Consider the following 19,966-nt stretch of genomic DNA (forward strand, 5'->3'; position numbering starts at 1 on the left):
AGAAAGGAGGGAATTAGATTCCACTGAAGTCACTTGTGAAATTAATGCAACGTTATATAGAATTTTCAGTACAGAAAACGCCAATATGTCTACATTGATCAAAGTTTGTGCGAAGATTTGTAGCTCGGGTGCTCGTTGTTGTGGTTCTGTTCGCCGAGCTGGAAGTTTTTGTTGCAAACGTTTCGTCCCCTGGCTAGGCAACATCATCAGTGCTTGGGAGCCTCCTGCGAAGCGCTTCTTTGATATTTCCTCCGGTGTTTATAGTGGTCTGTCCCTGCCGCTTCCGGTTGTCAGTTTCAGCTGTCCGCTGTAGTGGTTGGTTTTTTGGGTCCAGGTCGATGTGTTTGTTGATGGAGTTTGTGGATGAATGCCATGCCTCTAGGAATTCCCTGGCTGTTCTCTGTCTGGCTTGCCCTATGATAGTAGTGTTGTCCCAGTCGAATTCATGTTGCTTGTTGTCTGCGTGTGTGCATTGTCTACATTGATGTTTATGCTCACAAAACAATCACTCCCTAATATTTATCTAAACATCTCGCAATGGTAGGTACAGTTTTGTGACATTCGGACTGTCTTTAGATTAGATTACATTACATTACATTACAGTGTGGAAACAGGCCCTTCGGCCCAACAAGTCCACACCGCCCCGCCGAAGCGCAACCCACCCGTACCCCTACATTTACCACTTAACTAACACTACGGGCAATTTAGCATGGCCAATTCACCTGACCTGCACATCTTTGGACTGTGGGAGGAAACCCACGCAGACACGGGGAGAACGTGCAAACTCCACACACAGTCAGTCAGTCGCCTGAGGCGGGAATTGAACCCGGGTCTCCGGCGCTGTGAGGCAGCAGTGCTAACCACCGTGCCGCCCATAATGTGTGACTGTGATGAGAATACAGGCCATACCTTAAGAACAGCTGATTTGAACCAGCTGGAAGGATACTTAAAAATCAATGATCATATTTGCAGGATGTTGAGTGCTTGATGGAGAGTGAGAGGTGAGAATACATTGTGGACATTAGGTATACTATTAATGTAAATCTGTCTTACTTAAAAGAGGACGGCTGATGGCAACTCAGGTCCTGTGTAAGAGTTGTAGTTTGGTGAATTCTCAGTCTGGGCAAGGGTCTCAATGGAAAAATCACATTGTAGTTGGCCTTATTAAATTGATAGTTACATTACTGTTCTAATAATCTAGGACCAGTGAACGCATGTGTTAACGTCACCATTTTGAGAACTTTAATTCAGAATAAAAGAATCAACTAGAAGTAGTCTGTGTATACAGCCTCTGTTGAGGCTGACTCTTCCTCAACAGACCTGAAATGGTCTGGTTCATCAACTTGCACCAAAGTGGTTTACTGGAGAGCTGTTTTGCGACGCAGAGCAATACCAACAGCGTGGGTTCAATTCTCACACCAACAGAAGTTAACATAAATGACTTTTCTTCTTGACCTCTCCCCTCACCTGTGGTATGGTTACCCTCAGGTTAACTCACCACCAGTCCAACCCCCCCCCCCCCCCCCTCTCTCTCTCTCTCTTTAATAAGACAGTAGTCTTATCATTTGGACAGATACATACATAGGAAAGATTTAGAGGAATATGGGCAAGTGGGACTAGTTTAGTTTGGGAAACTTGGTCAACATGGATGAGTTGGACTGAAGGTTCCCTTGCTGTATGACCCTATGAATCTACTGTCTGGAGTACAAGGCGGCAACCGACAATCACCTGATCAAGTTAATTAACTTGTCCTACCTGCCTATCTTCTTTTCCACCTATCCACTCCTCCCCCCTGACTTATCACCTTCATCCCCTCCCCCACTCACCTATTGTACTCTATGCTACTTTCTCCCCACCCCCACCCTCCTCTCATTTATCTCTCCACCCTTCAGGCTCTCTGCCTGTAGTCCTGATGAAGGGTTTTTGCCCGAAATGTTGATTTTACTGCTCCTCAGATGCTGCCTGAACTGCTGTACTTCTCCAGCACCACTCTAATCAAGATATGATTCAGAGACGCTGGTGTTGGACTGGGGTGTACAAAGTTAAAAATCACACAGCACCAGGTTATAGTCCAACAGGTTTAATTGGAAGCACACTAGCTTTCGGAGCGACGCACATAATCACCTGATGAAGGAGCGTCGCTCCGAAAGCTAGTGTGCTCCAATTAAACCTGTTGGACTATAACCTGGTGTTGTGTGATTTTTAACTAATCAAGATAATTAGGGATTATCAGAAATTACTGGTTTTTACAACAATGGCCACATGCTGAGAATGAAAGTGTGTGGCATCAGAATTTAACAAGAATTAGTGACTGTGAATGGATAAAATTGTGTAACACAACTTACAGGGGTCAGCTTTCCAGTGAGCAGGAGTAGCAAAGTACTTTTTCCAACTCCATTGGGTCCAACAATACAGACTGAAAGGGGAGAAAACACAAGCAACAATTACCAAGGGCTTTGCTCTACAGATCGAAAGCTGCAGGGAACATTCTGTATGACAGGAGGAGGACTCACTTTTGCTTCCCTTCAGCAAATTCTGACATCAGGAAACATTCAAAACTGAAATACAGTACCACTAAACACAAACCTCAGAGCTGGTATACATTATCACTAATATATTTAATTATGTTGTACCAATTTCGAGATAGAACTCCCATAGGAACTCAGGAATAACATGTGCATAAATCAAACATATGTTTAGATTTTAGCCTGGAAGTCTCTCCCAGATATCTGTTACTATATACATTAAACTATTGGAGCTTCCTGAAAATATTCCAACATATAACGAAGATGAAAGGTGTATAATTCATATAAGATTATGTTTGGAATTTGGATTGCAAAATAATGGCAAATGGACATTGGTTACTTTTCAGTAGGATTTTGTTTCCAAAGAAAAGGTCAGACAGCTGTCTGAAACAGTGACCTCATCAAAAATGTATCAGAAGGCAGGTGACTACTAATCTGGGGTGATAATGAAATAATGTAAACAAGTAAGGCCATTAGCTTTGTTTTCCGCTCAGAAGAAACCAGTGTCAAGTTTAGAAGCAAGTTTAGTTTCATTCTCACAAGCAGTGGTTTATAGTCATAGAGATGTACAGCACGGAAACAGACCCCTCGATCCAACTGGTCCATACCGACCAGACATCCATAAAACTTCAAAACTAACAGTTTGGTTAGAAACCTGCAGATGACTAGAAGCAAGAAAGTTTTAGGTCCTCCAAGTTTGTTTACAGATTGAGAAGGAGAGGGAAAAGGGGGAAGAGGAACGGGAGAGGTGGGTCAACAGGAACGGGGGAGGCGGTGGGAGTGGGTGGGGGGTGAGAGAGAGAGAGAGAGTTGAGTGGGGGAAGTGAGACGGAGAGGGGGAAGTGAGAGGGAGAGGGCGAGCAAGAGAAGGGAGGGCGGGAGCCAGAGAGATCAGGGCATGAAGTATTTCTAACATAAAAAACTTCCAAAACCACTTCGGCCCAACAGGTCCACACCGACCCGTGCAACCCACCCAAACCCATCCCCCCTACATTTACCCCTTCACCTAACACTACAGGCAATTTAGCACGGCCAATTCACCTAACCTGCACATTTTTGGACTGTGGGAGGAAACCGGAGCACCTGGAGGAAACCCACGCAGACACGGGGAGAATGTGCAAACTCCACACAAACAGTTGCCTGAGGCAGGAATTGAACCCGGGTCTCTGGTGCTGTGTGGCAGCAGTGCTAACCACTGTGCCACCGTGCCGCCCAATTTACATAGTGATATTGGTGTCGGTGGTCAGTCAAAAAAGTAAACAGGTAGGTTCAGCAAGCATATCATACGAAGGCAAATGGTACGTTGTCCTTCATTGCAACAGAATTTGAGTTCAGAAGTAGGGATATCTTACTGCAATTCACACAGCATTCAGAGACCCCATGTTGAGTACTGTCTGAAGTTTTGGTCCTTCTATCAAAAGGGAAATATACTAACATTGAGGGAGTACAATGAGGTTCGTTAGGCTTACTACAAGGATGACAGGACTGTCATATGGAGGTGAGATTGGTTTGACTAGGCCTGTATTCACTAGGAAGGATGCAAAGACATTTGTTTGAAATGTATAAAATTCTAATAGGGTTAGAGAGACTACATGCAGGAACGATCTTCACCTGGCTGGGGAGTCTAGAACTAGGCGTCACAGTCTCAGGACACAGGGCAGGCCATTTAGGCTTGAGAGATGAGCAAACATTTCTTCACTCAAAGGACGACTAACCTGTAGTATTCACTACTACAGAAGGCTGCGGAGGCTGGGTCACTGAGTATATTCAAGAAAGAGACTGATACGTTTTTATATTATAGACATCAAGGGAATGGAATCATATTGAACTGCAGAGGCGGCTCAAAGCGCCAAATATCCTGCTCCTGGTTTCTATGTTCCACATCATGCTCCACAGTCAACATACCCTTTAAATAATTACATCCACATACAAATATATTATTTTAAACATCCTTATCAGCCTCATTATCATCAGTTTATAAATGCAAAATTAAATGAACACTCACTTCTGGAATCCATGTCAATACCAAAGTCCAGGTTTTTGAAAATCAGCTTCTGGTTTTCATAAGCAAAATCAACAGCTGCAATTTCAGACAAAAATAATGCGTTATGTACATTCAAGGCTACTAATGTTACAGTCATAGACCATGGAAACAGATCCTTTGGTCCAACCAGTCCACATCAACCATGTTCCCAAATTAAACTAGTCCCACTTGCCTGCATTTGGCCCATATCCCTCCAAACCTTTCCCATTCACATCCTTATTCAAATATAATTTCAATGTAACTGTACCTGCTTCCACCGTTTCCTCTGGCAATTCATTCCACACACTAACCACTGTGTAAAAAAAGTTATCCCTCGTGTCCTTTTTAAAAATCTCTCCTCTCACCTTAAAAATATGCATCCTTGTTTTTGGATTCCCCACCCTATGGAGCAAACCCTTGCTATTCACCTTACATCCTCGTGCAGAGGAAAGCAAGACGACTGGCTGCACAAAGTAAAGGGATTGACACAGAAAGACTTGAAAAGCTTAAGTATGATATCCAGAAAGGAGACATTTGAAGACAATTTCATTCAGGTAGACAGCACACAAGATGATTTTTAAAAAAAAATTCAAGGCCAACAGGATAAGAATGTACAACGTAAAATTTGGGAAAATTTAAATGAGGTTTTGGGGAATAATAGGAAATTGAAAATTTAGAACTCAAAATGTACCGGATAAAAGGCCTTTCTTCATCGCTGAATTTTTCTTGTCTCCACATCTTTAGGACCGTCATTAAACACCAAACTATCAACTTACTGCAAACCAGAGCGTGCAATATTTGGTCTTTGACTTAGTTAGTAACATTCTCTCCTCTGGAGCAAAACGTCATGGATATAAACCACACTGAGATTTTGTATTTGTAACAATGGTGAAATGCTCAAGTGTTCAACAGCAGAACCAACAATTTCTGACATCTTCACATGTGCAATTGCACATGGAAATCTTCACCCATCCACAGGATGTATTACTCATATCCTCGATTTGAGATCACTAAACTCAAATGAACTTCCCCCTTTAGGCCGTAGTATCATTGTTTAAAAAAAGGGGGTTTCAAGATGTTTTAAAAGGCTGACAACGACTCAATTAAAAAGCAATCGATAGTGAAGTGCTCACTGTATTCCCACTTCAACTGAAAGGCATATAAACCCATCTAAGAGACAAATAAAGTTAGGTTTAACTCCTCAACCATGTTTTAAACTTAGCTAATGACCATTGGTCGAGATTCATGGGAGGAGAATATCTACCCATGAGAATCAAGGAAGAATTCAAGGGGAAAGAGGTATCCCAAACTGCTGCAAGCACTACTTCGAAAAACACAGCAAGACATCTTCCATTGTCACCAAGTTGTGTTGAGTACTCATGAAGTGGAAGGCAGGAAGCTAGAATTTTGTTTGTAAAAATGGTAAGAGGGAAGAGTGTGTGGTCCCTTTAAAAGGTGATGTGCTTTTCAAAGTTTGGAAATGTAATAACATGTGCCTGCAAGCAGCTATAGATTACAGTTCTAAAACGGAAGCATGTAACAATTGGCTCTGTGATTGGAAAACTTCAGACTTGTTTTGATGTTTTGGCAAGAAGTTGGACTCACCCAATTAACTTAAACCAAGCACTCAGCGATTCAAAGCCAATTGAATTTAAAACTGATGATGCTGACAACCTGAAACCAATCATATTATAAGAATTTGATGTATCATGGGGATATAGAAAAAGGGGTTCTTGAAAATTTGGGGAGAACCAACTGCCATCTGAAAAGACAGCAAACCTGTCAACCCAGAAATAAATACTGGGCTCTCACAAGAAATGTCCATGCTCTCTTTTAAAAAAAAAGCACCACTTATTCATGAAGGTACACGACACTCTTAGTTAATATTCCAGACAGCGGAATTCACAGAGAGAACGTCCCTTATACATGAATTCAACTGAGAAGGCGGTCAGAACACAACAAATTGCGGAGCAAACATTCTTGACAGCAAGAGACAGCAGAAAAGGTATAGTATTCTGGTAGACAAATTCTGCCTGAACTTTGAGACACTAAGTTTTAAGTTATTGTTTTCTTAACACTTAAGAGTTACATAATGGGACCTGTGTTGAAACTGCATACGGTTTGTTAATAATTTGGTTGATTTTATTATCATTAGAGTTAAATAAATAAATTGTTACTTAATAGTTATAAAGTGAGTATTCATGATTCTTTTCATTTAACCATTCCTTTACTGTGTGTGTGTGTGTGTGTGTGTGTGTGTGTGTGTGTGTGTGTGAGAGAGAGAGTGACTTGGGGACTAGAGTCCTAGATCTTTAAATGAAACTTAAGTGAGAATGGGAAATCTGGTTAATTTCAGTTGCTTCTTGTTGGTTAAATCAAAAGTGGGGAAATGGCCCTTAACATTGCTAAAGAGGTTCTGGGGTTTGAAGATGCTTCCCAAATTTGCCAAGTTTAGAAAGACAGAAAAAGTAGAAACTTTTTAGAATTAGCAGACAGGCTAAAATTGGGTTTAACTAGTGACAATAACAAAGTTGAAATTGTAACTAGAGTTTATTTAGATACATTAGAAAAACAATCAAGTGTGGAGGAGTTAGAAAAAAATTAGGTTGCAAATGAGACAACTGGAGTTAGAGAATGAAAGGAATGCGAGAGTTTGAATTATTGTTACAAGCAAAGAGAAAAGGAATGGGAAGGAACATTTAAGTTGGAGAAGATGAAGTTGGAACTTGAATCAAAAAGGCTTCAAATGGTAGAAGGAGAAGTACAAGGTAGAAGTGAGGACGAGCAAACTCAACGGAGCCAAATATTACCAGAACTTGATGAAAAACATGTAGAAGCCTTTTTTATTTCTTTTGAGAAACTGGCAATGCAAATGAATTGGCCAGAGACTGTGTGGGTAATGTTAATTCAGATCGAGTTGGTAGGCAGAGCTTGTGAGGTGAGGTGTTTGCAGTGCTGTCGAGATTATGAAAATGTTAACAGGCTGTTTTGAGTGCCTACAAATTGACACCAGAAGCACATAGACAACGGTTCAAAAACAAAGAAGGAACCAGGTCAGATCTATGACGAGCTTGAAAGAATTAAACATAACAACTTTGATAGGTGTTTGAGAACATTAAAGATACACAAGACATGAGGGTCTAGAGAGATTATTATTCTGCTGCAGAAGTTTAAAAACTCACTTCCAGAAATGATAAGAACTCATGTTGAGGAACAGCAAGTTCACACACCAACAAGAGTGCAGAGATGGCAGATGAATATGCATTGGTGCATGAATCGAAATTTAGCTTCCAATAATTTCATTTCATGAGGAACAGAAATTGAGAAAGGTGGAGATCCTTCAATGAAAAACAAAAAGCAGATCACACCAGGAATAGTTTAGCACAGGTGAAAATAGAAACCCAAGAGGGTGAAAAGAAGGTGAAAGACCTCAGATGTTTTCATTGTAATGGAGTGGGACACACAAAATCACAGTGCTGGTGGTTTAAGAAAGGCATTGGGAAAAAAGGATGTGTGTTTTTACTGTAATAAGGTGGAACTTGTGAATATCTGAATGAAATCGTCTTCAGCTAGAAATTCTTACCATGCAGTCCAAGAATTGGAGGGCTCAGTGGTGGAGGATTTGGGAATGTAAACTTTACAGTGTATTCACGAGGCCTTTTCAGAAGCTCAGGAGCTTCGTTTGACTCCTCATCCTGGTTCTTTTTCCGACATTTCTGCTGTTTCCGCGTCAGGGCCTCCTTTGTCTGCTTCTCCTATAAAGCAGAAATTGTTTGGAAGAGGAGAAAAAGCAGAAGATAAGCCACAGGTGAAATGAGGGGGGAAAAAAAAACATCTGTCTACCTACGGAGGATAAAAGACAAAAGTATTTGATTTTTAACATTCATTCTTTCAATTGTCTAACTGAACAACAGAACAAAGTTCAAAATTATCAGTGCATTAAAATTGTATACTCAGCAAAGTTTTAATCTAATGCAAAGAAATTAAATGGTCCACTGCTTTACCTACAATCCTCAAGCCCTACATTTAAAATTGATTTGATTTGCCTACGCCATCAAACCCTCCAAGACAGCAGCTGTGTCACGCAGACTGGGGCAGTACCAATTTCAATGAATTATCTAATTATTACATACTCCAGTTGGCCATTGGCACCCCTCAGCAGGGACAAAGAATAAATTAAATAAATAGGTTTCAACTCGAATGTTAACTACAACAAAATTGGGTCCCATTTTCATCAGATGTTTCAGTATGCATGCACTGCAGCTCTCCAAAGTTCTGTCCTGCATTCCTTTTGGTTAATAGTACATTGTCAATGAAATGACAACTTTTTCCATGCCATTATTTGAATATTCATACTTTGAGAAATACATGGAATACCTAGCTCAGTGCTTCTTCCAACAAGACAAGATACACTTTATATCTAGACTGCAGAGTGATTGACCATTTTTACAGCCATTTAACTTCAGTCACTGTGTCACTGTGCTCCTACACCATCACCATCCATTTAAAAAAGATACATAGCCATATAGCATGAAAACAGAACCCTTGGACCAACTTGGCTGCGCCAACCAGACATCCCAATCTGACCAAGTCCCATTTGCCAGTACTGGCGCATCTCCCTCTAAACCCTTCCTATTCATATACCCAACCAGATGCCTTTTAAAATATTGTAATTGTACCAGCCTGTATTGTTCCTTCAGACAGTTCATTCCATCCACCTACCACTCTCTGTGAGAAAGTTACCCCTCAGGTCCTTGATAAATCTTTCCCCTTTCACCTTAAATCTATGCCCTCTAGTTTTGCACCCCCCAACCCTAAGAACCCTATCCATGCCCATAATGATTTTATAAACATCTCCAAGGTTTAGCCTCAGACACTGAGGCTCTTAATGAAAAAGCCCCAGCCTATTCATCTTCTCCCTATAACTCAAACTGTCCAGTCCCAACAACATTGTTTGGCAATCTCATCTGCCTTGTCTCAAGTTTAAAAACATCCTTCCTATAGAAAGGCGACCAGAATTGAAGGCAGTATTCTAAAGATGGCCTTACCAATACAAAATATATACAATGTTATCCATAATCATGGTCAGCAACATGACATCCCAACTCTTATACTCAATGCACTGAACAATGAAGGCAAGCAAGATCCATTTCAACCCAATTATCAAGAAATAAAGCTGTTTACAGGACATGGATAAACACTCCAAGCTTTTGCAATATTAGCTTGAAAGATGATGAGAAACAGAAACTGCTCATTTGAATCAACAAAATGAGAGGGAAATAGAATTACAAGAAAAAAATATTATTTCCATCAAGCAATGGACCTCCTTGAAGCTATCAGAAAGGAAAGTATGGCTCAACAGGCAGGCTGCCAGCTCATGCATAGCCACGAGGCTGAAGGTAAAATTGAGTATTTGCAGCATGAGACTTGGTTTAACATCTCAATCAGAGGACACACATTGTAACAACACAACACACTCCATACTACATTGAAGTGTGTGTCTTGATTTTACAAGCTCAAGTCATGGAATGAAGGGAATACAACAACTTGTATTTACATGGCACCATTACATAATATGTCCTGTTATAAGGGAACTAGAGCGTCTAAGGTCTAGATAGTTGGAACTACAGCAGCTAATAATGTAATAGGGGAAATCAAGGATGCATGAGATGACAGAATAGGAGGAACACAGAACAGTTTGAGTCATAGAGAGACATTGGATAGACTGCGGTTGTTTTTCTTTGAGTAGAGAGGACTGAATGGAGGCATGATTGAAATGCATAAAATTATGAGAGGCATACACAGGGTAGACAGGAAGAACATTTCCCCTTGGTGGATTGATCAGTGACCAAGGAACATAGATTTAAAGTTAAGGGACAGAAAGATTTAGAGGCAATGTGAGGAAAAATTCTTTCACCCAGAGGGTGGTAGAGAACTTGGACCTCGCTGCCTTAAGGACGGTAGAAGCATAAATCCTTATAACATTTAAGCAGTGTTTAGATGTGCCATGCACTGCCAAGTGCTGGAAAATGGAATAATAGTTAGGTATTTCTTTTGGACTACCACAGATGTAATGAGCTGAATAGCCTTTTTCATTATGTAGACCTCTATTCACCTGATGATCTACCCCATCACAAAGAGACTGAAGCCGCCAAATCTGCAGTATTTTGTCAGCATCACATACCGCTTGCTTAGTTGACTTGCCTCCCGCCTTTAGATCTTTAAGCCTCTTTTCCTGTTTCTCATAAAGTTTCAGCAGTTCCTTTTGTTTCTGTTGGTACATCTTCTTAAAGGTATCTGGTTTAGGCACAAAATAAACAGGAATTAGAAGAGTCACATTCAGTTCCTCCTCAAAAAAAGGAATCTACACATGCACACAAATACTACACAAGTGGGTAGGATAGAGCTCTATGTTCCTTTAGGAGATGTAGGTCACAAATTTACACACATATTTGAAAATCAGCTGCAAAACAGTGATGCTGTGAGCCCTGTAATGATAAGTGTAATGAGAAAGGGAAGACGAGGAAAACAACTGTGTGAAAAAACAACTGCACTTCGTTTCCTTTGGGCATTGAGAATTTGTAGCAGAGGAAGCAAGCAATCCCTTTTGCATTTAACGTGACACGGGACATGAACAACATGATTCCTCAGAGCTTCTCTTTCCCACTAGTCAAACTTGAATTATTTAACAGTGATGTCTAACAGTGATGTGCAGTGATATTTCCTTTAGAATATAACCCTGTTCCCTCATGTGCAGTTATTTATGATGAACTGCAATCTGTTATGCCTGTTTGGTATCACAGTCATCTTAACCACTGGTATTCATCTAATTGGCACTGCATTGATGATTTAGACCCGAGTCTTGGAAGGTACCATAAGACAATAAGTAGAAGAAATAACCCATTGAGTCTGCCGCACTATGGCCAATGTATTTCTCAACCCTATTCTCTTGCCTTCTCCCCAAAACACTATTCATGATCCCTTTACTAATCAAGAACCTACCCATCTCAGACTTAAATACATTCCATGACTGGGCTTCCACAGCCTCCCTGACCTATCACCTTCATCCCCTCCCCCACTCACCTATTGTACTCTATGCTACTTTCTCCCCACCCCCACCCTCCTCTCATTTATCTCTCCCCCCTTTAGGCACTCTGCCTGTATTCCTGATGAAGGGCTTTTGCCCAAAACGTCGACTTTACTGCTCCTCGGATGCTGTCTGAACTGCTGTGCTTTTCCAGCACCACTCTACTCCAGAATCTGGTATCCAACATCTGCAGTCATTGTTTTTTCCACAGCCTCTGTTGAGGAATTTCACAGATTAACCTCCCTCTGGGTGAAGAAAATCCTCCTCAGCTCAGTTCTAAAGGTTCATCCCTTCACCCTGAGGCCATACCCTCAGGTCCTAGTCTCTCCTGCTAGTGGAAACATCTTGTCCATATCCATTCTAGCCAGGCCTATTAGTATTCTGTAAGTGGCAAAGAGACTCTCCCCTCATTCTTCTAAACTCCACTGTATACAGACTCAGAGTCCACAACAGCTCTTCATCCCCCGAATCATTCTTGTAAATTTTCTCTGGACCCCCTCCAATGCCAGCATTTCCTTCCTTCGAAACAGGGCCCAAAACCGGTCGCAATTTTCCAAGTATGGTCTGACCACAGTCTTGTTCAACTTCAGCAGCTCTTGTATTTGAGCCCTCTTGAAATGAATGCTAACACTGCATTTGCCTTCCTAACTACCAAGTGAACCTGCACATTAATCTTAAAAGAAACTTGAACTAGAACTCCCCTGTCTCATTCCCATTTAAAGTCATTGAATCATAGAAATGTACAGCATATAAACAAACCCTTCATCCATGCCGACCAGATATCCTAAATTAATCCAGTCCCATTTGCCTGCACTTGGCATATCCCTCTAAACCTTTCCTGATGCCTTTTAGATGTTGTAATCGTACCAGCCTCCACTACTTTCTCTAGCAGCTCATTCCATACACACACCACCCTCTGCGTGAAAAAGTTGCTCCCTTTTAAATCTTTCCCCTCTCACCCTAAACTTATGCCCTCAAGTTCTGGACTTCCCCACTCCAGGAAAAAGACCCTGTATTTAGAAAATAATTCAGCTTTAGGCACATCCTATATAAAATCTGATATAAATCTTGCACATTAATATTTCCATAATGTGTACTTTCTCATCTCCAGTCAACCCCCTCACTGACTTTTACCTGGTATTGCTTTGATTACTGGCTATTATTTACACATGATAGAAGATGAACATCCAAAGCAAGATAAAGACAAGACATTGAAGGGTAGTGATAAAACAAAGTTCTGCATTTACACAAACACACACACAGGATGGTCCTTTACATTTATAGACCAGGTGCAGACTGGATGACTGCTTTGCAGAACATTTCTGCTCAGTCTGCTCCATGACCCCAAACCTCTAGTTGCTTCACATCTCAATAAACTATCCTGTTTTCATGCTCTGATTTATCCTAGACCTGCTTCAGCAATCCAGTGAAGGCTGGTATAAACAGGAGGAACAGTATTTCATTTTGCAATTAGGCACTTTACAGTCTTCAGGACTTAATGCAGTGGAACAATTTCAGTCCATAAATTTGGTCTTCCATTTTGATATTTTTCTCCCCTTCCCATCCAGTGTCTTGTTCTCATGGTTTTGCCTCCTTATACAAGTCAGTTGTGTATCTATGCTTTGGTTCTTCTCTACAACCATTGCCACTAACTTTGTCTTTTGTTCTGTGACACCTCTGATCTCTAATCTCCCTCGCCCTCAAACATTTCCACTTTCCCACCTCACTTCAGTTCCACAGAAGACTCAAATTCAATTCAAAATATTTAACTTTGTTTCTTTCTCTACAGGTGCTGTCAGATTTGAGTTTCTTCAGCACTTTTGTTTTTGTTTTGATGCAATAGTTTCTATTTGAATTGCTGGGGTGCGGAAGGTTTGGGGTGGGGTAGGTGTTCAACTAATTAGTTTTCATCTCTGCAGTTGAGTGGGGAGTAAATGCATTAATAAGGCTTCACAACTATGAAATGGATGATTAGGCATTGTTTAGCTGTTTCATTTGTATATATATTAGTCAATGCAAACAGGCTGCTTGGCTGGATTAAACTTGATCATCTTCTCATCAAATGTTGAGCCACGTGTACTTCCCCAAATGGCCATCAAACAATAATCAAGACTTCTTGGGCCCCGCCTCTGCTCTATATTAAGCTGTTTACATTGCGTCAACGTCCTTCCTTAGTCAGTAATTCCAAGGGGAAAACGACTCAGTTTCTTGTAGGAAAAAATCAAATGACAAAACAGAAAATATGAGAAGCACCAGCAAAAGAGAGATACAGAGTTGATATCTGTTGATGGATGTCTGGCATTATCTACTTTTCTTTCAGCATTGTCAGTGCTTTGCAATTGTTTCCACATTTTTAATAAACACATTTACAATTTTGCTACATTTTTTGTTTTGGCTGAAGTTCCTTTACATTTCCCTCTCGGGTGCAATTTCCTCCCGGCCAATTTGCATTGACTGAAATATGATCCTTTGCACCACAATGGATTGTTTATTTTTTTAAAATAGTGATCTCTGTGAAACTTTACATTTTTAAAAATAATTATCCCTGGGATGTTGGTGATACTGGCTAGGCCAGAATTTATTGTCCATCCATAACTGCCCTTGAAAGGGTGGTGGTGAACTGACTTTTTGACCACTACAATCCATTTGAGATAAGAACAGCCGCAGCGCTGCCGGGGAGTGAGTCCCAGGATTTTGAACCAGTGACATGGACAGAACAATTACATTCTTTCAAGTCCTGATACTCAAAATGAAGGAGCAGATGTAGACTATTGTAATCATCGAGTCCTCTCTACCAATGAGCTCATGGCTGATCTGATAATCCTAAAGTCCACTTTCCATAACCCTTGATTCCCTTACTGATTAATCAGTATGTCTATCTCAGCCTCTACATCCCTGTGTTAAGAAATCTCACAAATTTTTCCTCATTCCTGTTTTAACGCAGTAATCTCCTGTCCTAGCCTGCCCCTTAAGGAGAAACAACTTTTCTGCATCTAGTCTGACAAGTCCCAAACAATCTTAATGTTTCTTGTTGTGGTTCTGTTCGCCGAGCTGGAAATTTGTGTTGCAGACGTTTCGTCCCCTGTCTAGGTGACATCCTCAGTGCTTGGGAGCCTCCTGTGAAACACTTCCGTGATCTTTCCTCCGGCATTCGTAGTGGTTTGAATCGGCTGCTTCCGGTTGTCAGCTTCAGCTGTCCGTTGCAGTGGTCGGTATATTGGGTCCAGGTCGATGTGCTTATTGATTGAATCTGTGGATGAGTGCCATGCCTCTAGGAATTCCCTGGCTGTTCTCTGTTTGGCTTGTCCTATAATAGTAGTGTTGTCCCAGTCGAATTCATGTTGCTTGTCATCTGCATGTGTGGCTACTAAGGATAGTTGGTCGTGTCGTTTCGTGGCTAGTTGGCCGAACAGAGAACAGCCAGGGAATTCCTAGAGGCATGGCACTCATCCACAGATTCAATCAATAAGCACATCGATCTGGACCCAATATACCAGCCACTGTAGGGGACAGCTGGAACTGACAACCGGAAGCGGCAGATTCAAACCACTACAAATGCTGGAGGAAAGATCACGGAAGCGCTTCACAGGAGGCTCCCAAGCACTCAGGATGTCACCTAGACAGGGGACGAAACGTCTGCAACACAAATTCCCAGCTCGGCGAACAGAACCACAACAACGAGCACCCGAGCCACAAATCTTCTCACAAACTTTGAAACTTATGTTTTAATAATATTGAGTAACTTGGAGGGGAACTTGCAGGGGATAGCTGTTTCCAACAGTTTGCTGCCTTTTTTGTTCTAGATTGCAGTGGGTGGGTTTGGACAATGAAGTCTCAGGTGCTTTGGTAAGTTTCTGCAATGCATCTTGTAGACAGCACACACTGCTGCTACTGAGTGTCAATGATGGAAGGAGAGAATAGAGAATCATAGAACCCCTAAAGTGTGAAAACAGGCCATTTGGCCCAATGAGTCCACATCGACCCTCCAAAGATTAACCCGTCCAGATCAATTCCCCTACCCTATTACTCTACATTTACCTCTGACTAATGCACCTAACCTACAGATCCCTGAACACTATGGGCAATTTAGCATGAACAATCCAGCTAACTTGCAGATCTTTGGACTGTGGGAGGAAACCCACACAGACATAGGTAGAATGTGCAAATTCCACACAGGCAGTCACCCGAGGCTGGGATACTTGTGGCAATCTCACAGACCTCTTTGTCCTGGTGGGTGTCAAGATTTTTTCATTTTTGGAGGAGCTGCAGTCACCCAAGCAACTCCAGGTTCATCACTTTTGAATCAAATGAGAGATTTTTCACCAGTTTTCTTAACATGCAATCCAATACACAGCATTTTCCCTGTTGTTGTTCCACTTACTGTAGTTCCCTCTGTAGTAAAAGAGCTTTTGAGCATCCAGATGAATAATATCTGTACAGACGTCATCCAGGAAGCCCTGGTCATGGGACACAATAAGCAGAGTTTTCTTCCAGGTTTGAAGGTAGCTGAGAATGACAGACAGTATATAAGTACAGTTCAAAGACACACAATGAAGAGTAGTTCAGATGGTCGTTGGGGGTGACTCACTATATTACCATGTCAAATGATTTAAGCCCTCATCCAACTCCCTTTTGCCCTCTCACAATGCTACCACTGTTCTGTTCTTGGCATGGGCGGGCAGTGTGAGTGAGAAAATTATAAGTCCCGCAAAACGGGATAGTCTATTATTACTAATGACCAAACAATTTCAGAGAGGTTATACAAATGATGACAATTTAGTAGTCCAGTCGCAACTGATTTGATGAAACAGGTCTCTATTTGCCCAATCTTATTTCACACCAACAATCTCCAGTTTGCTTGGACATTGAATCATAAAGGTGACAGTGTTATTGACCATCAGAAGAAAGTCTTCATGTAAACTGCAGATCATGCAAATTCAAAAACACATACTGCGCACCAACACTTTTTAATTTTAAAAAGTTTTGAATAGCTCAATGGGCACACAATTTAAATACTATTCCTGTTAGAAAGAAACTAATCCCAATTGTTGGCTTCATTTCATTGTCATGTTTTATAATTCTCGCTGTCGGTGCTTGGTTGAAATTCAAAGGATAGAAGATCACTGCCACTGTTTTCAGATGAGCATTCAACTCACATACCCATTGCTGTAAGAGTGACTAATAACTCTGGAGCCACATTGAACACTCAGTCAAAATAGATATAAACCAAAGATCATGACACTCTAGTGTCACCCGCAGCAACTTGGGTTTAACGCTCTGGAAATATGGCCAGAGTCTGAAAACATTCATGGAGAGATTTTCTTGTTCTTATACCTATAGATATTAGATTGATTGTCTCCCATGCAAGATTTGTGGATGGATGATCTGAGTTTAAAGAGATTTGTGAATTGAGAGTTTGAAATTTTAAAGCAGCACAGCAGATCTTTGAACCTGCACTATCTACATCATACTTACTTGTTAAGCCAAATGACTGCATTAAGGTCCAGATGGTTTGTGGGCTCATCCAACATCAATAATGTGGGTTCCATAAACAGGGCTCTGTAATGCACAGGGAACCACAATAAGGAACACATTGCAAAGCTTATCATCGAATAAAACCATTAGGCTTCCTGCTGTCACTTCCTTCAAATCACTATGCAGTAAAATTACTATGTTTGGTTCAGCAGGTCAGCAAAGTCAGCAGACAAAAGATGCTTATTCTCTCCCTCATCTCTCGAAGCAGTCCTAACTTTTTGCTGCTCCCATCCTCACCTTCCCAGAATTATTGTCCTCGTCTTCACACTGCTTCCATTCACATGAATCAGACACAATCTTTATCCTCTTTTTGCCTTCGTCAGGCCTGACTCAGACAGCGCTAACTCCATTTCCTTTCTATTCAGACACAGACATTCACTCATCCCACCCATCCCAAAATGAAAACATACTTCCTCATGAATCCTGAACAGAAGCAGCTTCTCATCTTTCATACTTTTTATGCCCTATCATAGCATCAAGTACCATTGACTACTCCTCCCTTACCAGTTCTTGCTTACCTAGCCAAAGACACTCTCATTCGCCATCCTCCAGAGAATTTCTTAGTGGGCCGATTCTGCATCTCAGGAGTAAAGCCCAGACCAGCCAGGATCCGACGGGCTTTAGCTTCTGCAGCAGCAGCACCTGTAGCTCGCAGTTCCTCATATACCTACAAAAGACATACACAGCTAGTCACTATAGAGCTCTCAATATCAACTTCATAACAGACTGCACACTACTTGCAAAGTTGGGAATTGCAGGAAGAGACAAACTGAAGAGAGAATTTGGAGGATCCCATCCCATTTATTCCTCACAATTGTTCACAAAAAGTCTTCTCTGGGTGGTCCTTTCCCAATACATTAATTGGCAAAAAAAACCCAACAATCATTAACTTACACCCAAGTCTCCTGAGATTATTTTAGAAAATAATCCACATTCAAAAAAAGTCACTCTAAGTATGGCATCTCTAACAATACAATGCAGCTGTTCTTTGGTACTGCACAAATTTTTAATTCTACGCACAAGTCATGAAGGGAGGTTTGAACCATAATCTCATAACTGACTTTCAAATGTGTATGATAAAATCTGGAGGACTTTTTTTTTTTAAAAGTTGTTAATTTTTCATGTCATGTATCACTGACCAATATTTATCACCTGCCCCAAACTCTTCCACAGAATTGATGGTGAGCTGCTGTTTTAAACCACTGAATCCTTCAAGTGTCAGGAAACCCACAGTGCTGTAGGAAGAGAGTTCCAGAATTTGACCCAGTGATGGTGAAAGAATAGCAATATCACTCCAAGTCAGGATGGTGTATGATTCAGGAGGAGAATTTGCACATAGCGGTGTGACCACATATCTGCTGCTCTTGCCCTGTTAGATGGTAGAGTTCACCAGTTTGGAACGTGCTGTTTAAGGCAGCTTGGGGAGTTACTGTCAGCTAGCTTCTGTGCAAGTCAAGGCAATTCAAATCATAGTTTGTCAACCAATCAGATTGGGAAGAAGAGGTTAGAAAGATTGACTGTAGCCTAAATGCTCACCTTTTGCAGCCTCTCACCAGCTTGATCATCTCCCTTCTCTAAGAGAGCCTGAAGCTGCTTTTCTTCTTCCAAAAGTTTTAGCCGCTTTGTATCAGCTTTCAGAACAGCATCGACTGCTGCTGTGTCATCAGCCCTTACCTCTGAGGATAAAGGTCCACAAAATTAATACAATACATTTTTCTGTATCTCGCATCTCTCCTTCCTCATTGTGTGTCAAACCTATTTCCCCCTTGCAGCAAGGGATGGGGATGGTTTTTATGAGGCTTCTACTTAAATGGTGCATATTTTTTCCAACTCAATGTATGAGGCAGACATTTGGTGTAGAAGACACTACGTTTTAAATGATCTCAGAGAAAAAAAAAAGGCACTGGCAATAAAGTTTTTTGGAATATACTGAAACATCAAGGGTGGTTAATACACAGGTGGAACAAGCTACGCAATACCCAAGCTGCTTGGGAAGGGTGTTAAGAAGTTTTCTTCCTATTCTTTGTTGGTATTTGTGTTACAATCCTTGTGAAGGGGGTAATGAGTGGTCTTCTTGAACTGTTGCAATCAAGTAACTTTTCTATAGTGGGTTCAGAAGAGTAAAAGTTTGATCACAATGCTATGAGTGTGGAGTCACATGCAGGCTAGATCACACAGTAAATTTCCTTCCCTAAAGGATATTAGTGAGCCAGATAACTTTTTTTTTAATGACAATCAATGACAGCAATGGTGACCATGAAAACTAAGCCTAGCTTTTCAATTCCAGATTTATGAACCGAATTAAAATTTCACTAGCTACTGTGGTGGGCTAAGAATTTACATCCCTCAGACACAGCCTAGTGGATTACTTGTCTGATGGTAATCAGCAGCAAGACCAAATTGATTTCTCTCATTAACTGACCCTTGTCAAACTTGGCTTACCTTGTTCACAAAGCAGCACATCAATGTTAGGAGGTATATTCAGCACTCTGTTTTGGATGTGCTTTAGCAGTGTTGTCTTACCCTTGCTGATAAAGAGAAGGCACAAGGTGAGTGCAATGTTCTTCTTATCATAGCCGGAAGACAGAGGAGAAATCACACAGAAAACTGCATTCTCTTTGGTATTGTTTTAGTTTAATTTCTACTTCTTTTATAAATAGACAACTTTCCCGGACACAAAACAGCATAGGCTGACGACAAGGTCATATTTCCAGAAGCTTCTAAACCCCCTGCATTAAATCAGCAAAAAAGCTGACACAAAGGATTTGGAAACAAGCTGACTGCCTCCAGTCATCA

General features: G+C 41.1%; 1 protein-coding gene across 3 annotated transcripts in view; it reads right to left on the reverse strand.

Moving 5' to 3' along the window:
- abcf1 (ATP binding cassette subfamily F member 1) overlaps window positions 1-19,966 on the reverse strand; it is a 71,486-nt gene that overhangs the window by 5,551 nt on the left and 45,969 nt on the right. For all 3 annotated transcript variants that reach the window (XM_087979453.1, XM_043678024.2, XM_087979451.1), the window contains 9 exons: window positions 19,613-19,698; window positions 18,707-18,846; window positions 17,689-17,837; window positions 17,111-17,194; window positions 16,017-16,141; window positions 10,733-10,845; window positions 8,132-8,303; window positions 4,531-4,605; window positions 2,346-2,416 (listed from right to left, as the gene is read on the reverse strand). In XM_087979453.1, coding sequence (XP_087835579.1) covers window positions 2,346-2,416; window positions 4,531-4,605; window positions 8,132-8,303; window positions 10,733-10,845; window positions 16,017-16,141; window positions 17,111-17,194; window positions 17,689-17,837; window positions 18,707-18,846; window positions 19,613-19,698 — 1,015 coding nt within the window. The remainder of the gene's footprint in view (window positions 1-2,345; window positions 2,417-4,530; window positions 4,606-8,131; window positions 8,304-10,732; window positions 10,846-16,016; window positions 16,142-17,110; window positions 17,195-17,688; window positions 17,838-18,706; window positions 18,847-19,612; window positions 19,699-19,966) is intronic.

Source organism: Chiloscyllium plagiosum, unplaced genomic scaffold (assembly GCF_037043375.1).
Source record: "Chiloscyllium plagiosum isolate Xiang-an unplaced genomic scaffold, Cpla_swu_hap1 HiC_scaffold_35, whole genome shotgun sequence".
In the NCBI taxonomy this organism is placed as follows: domain Eukaryota; kingdom Metazoa; phylum Chordata; class Chondrichthyes; order Orectolobiformes; family Hemiscylliidae; genus Chiloscyllium; species Chiloscyllium plagiosum.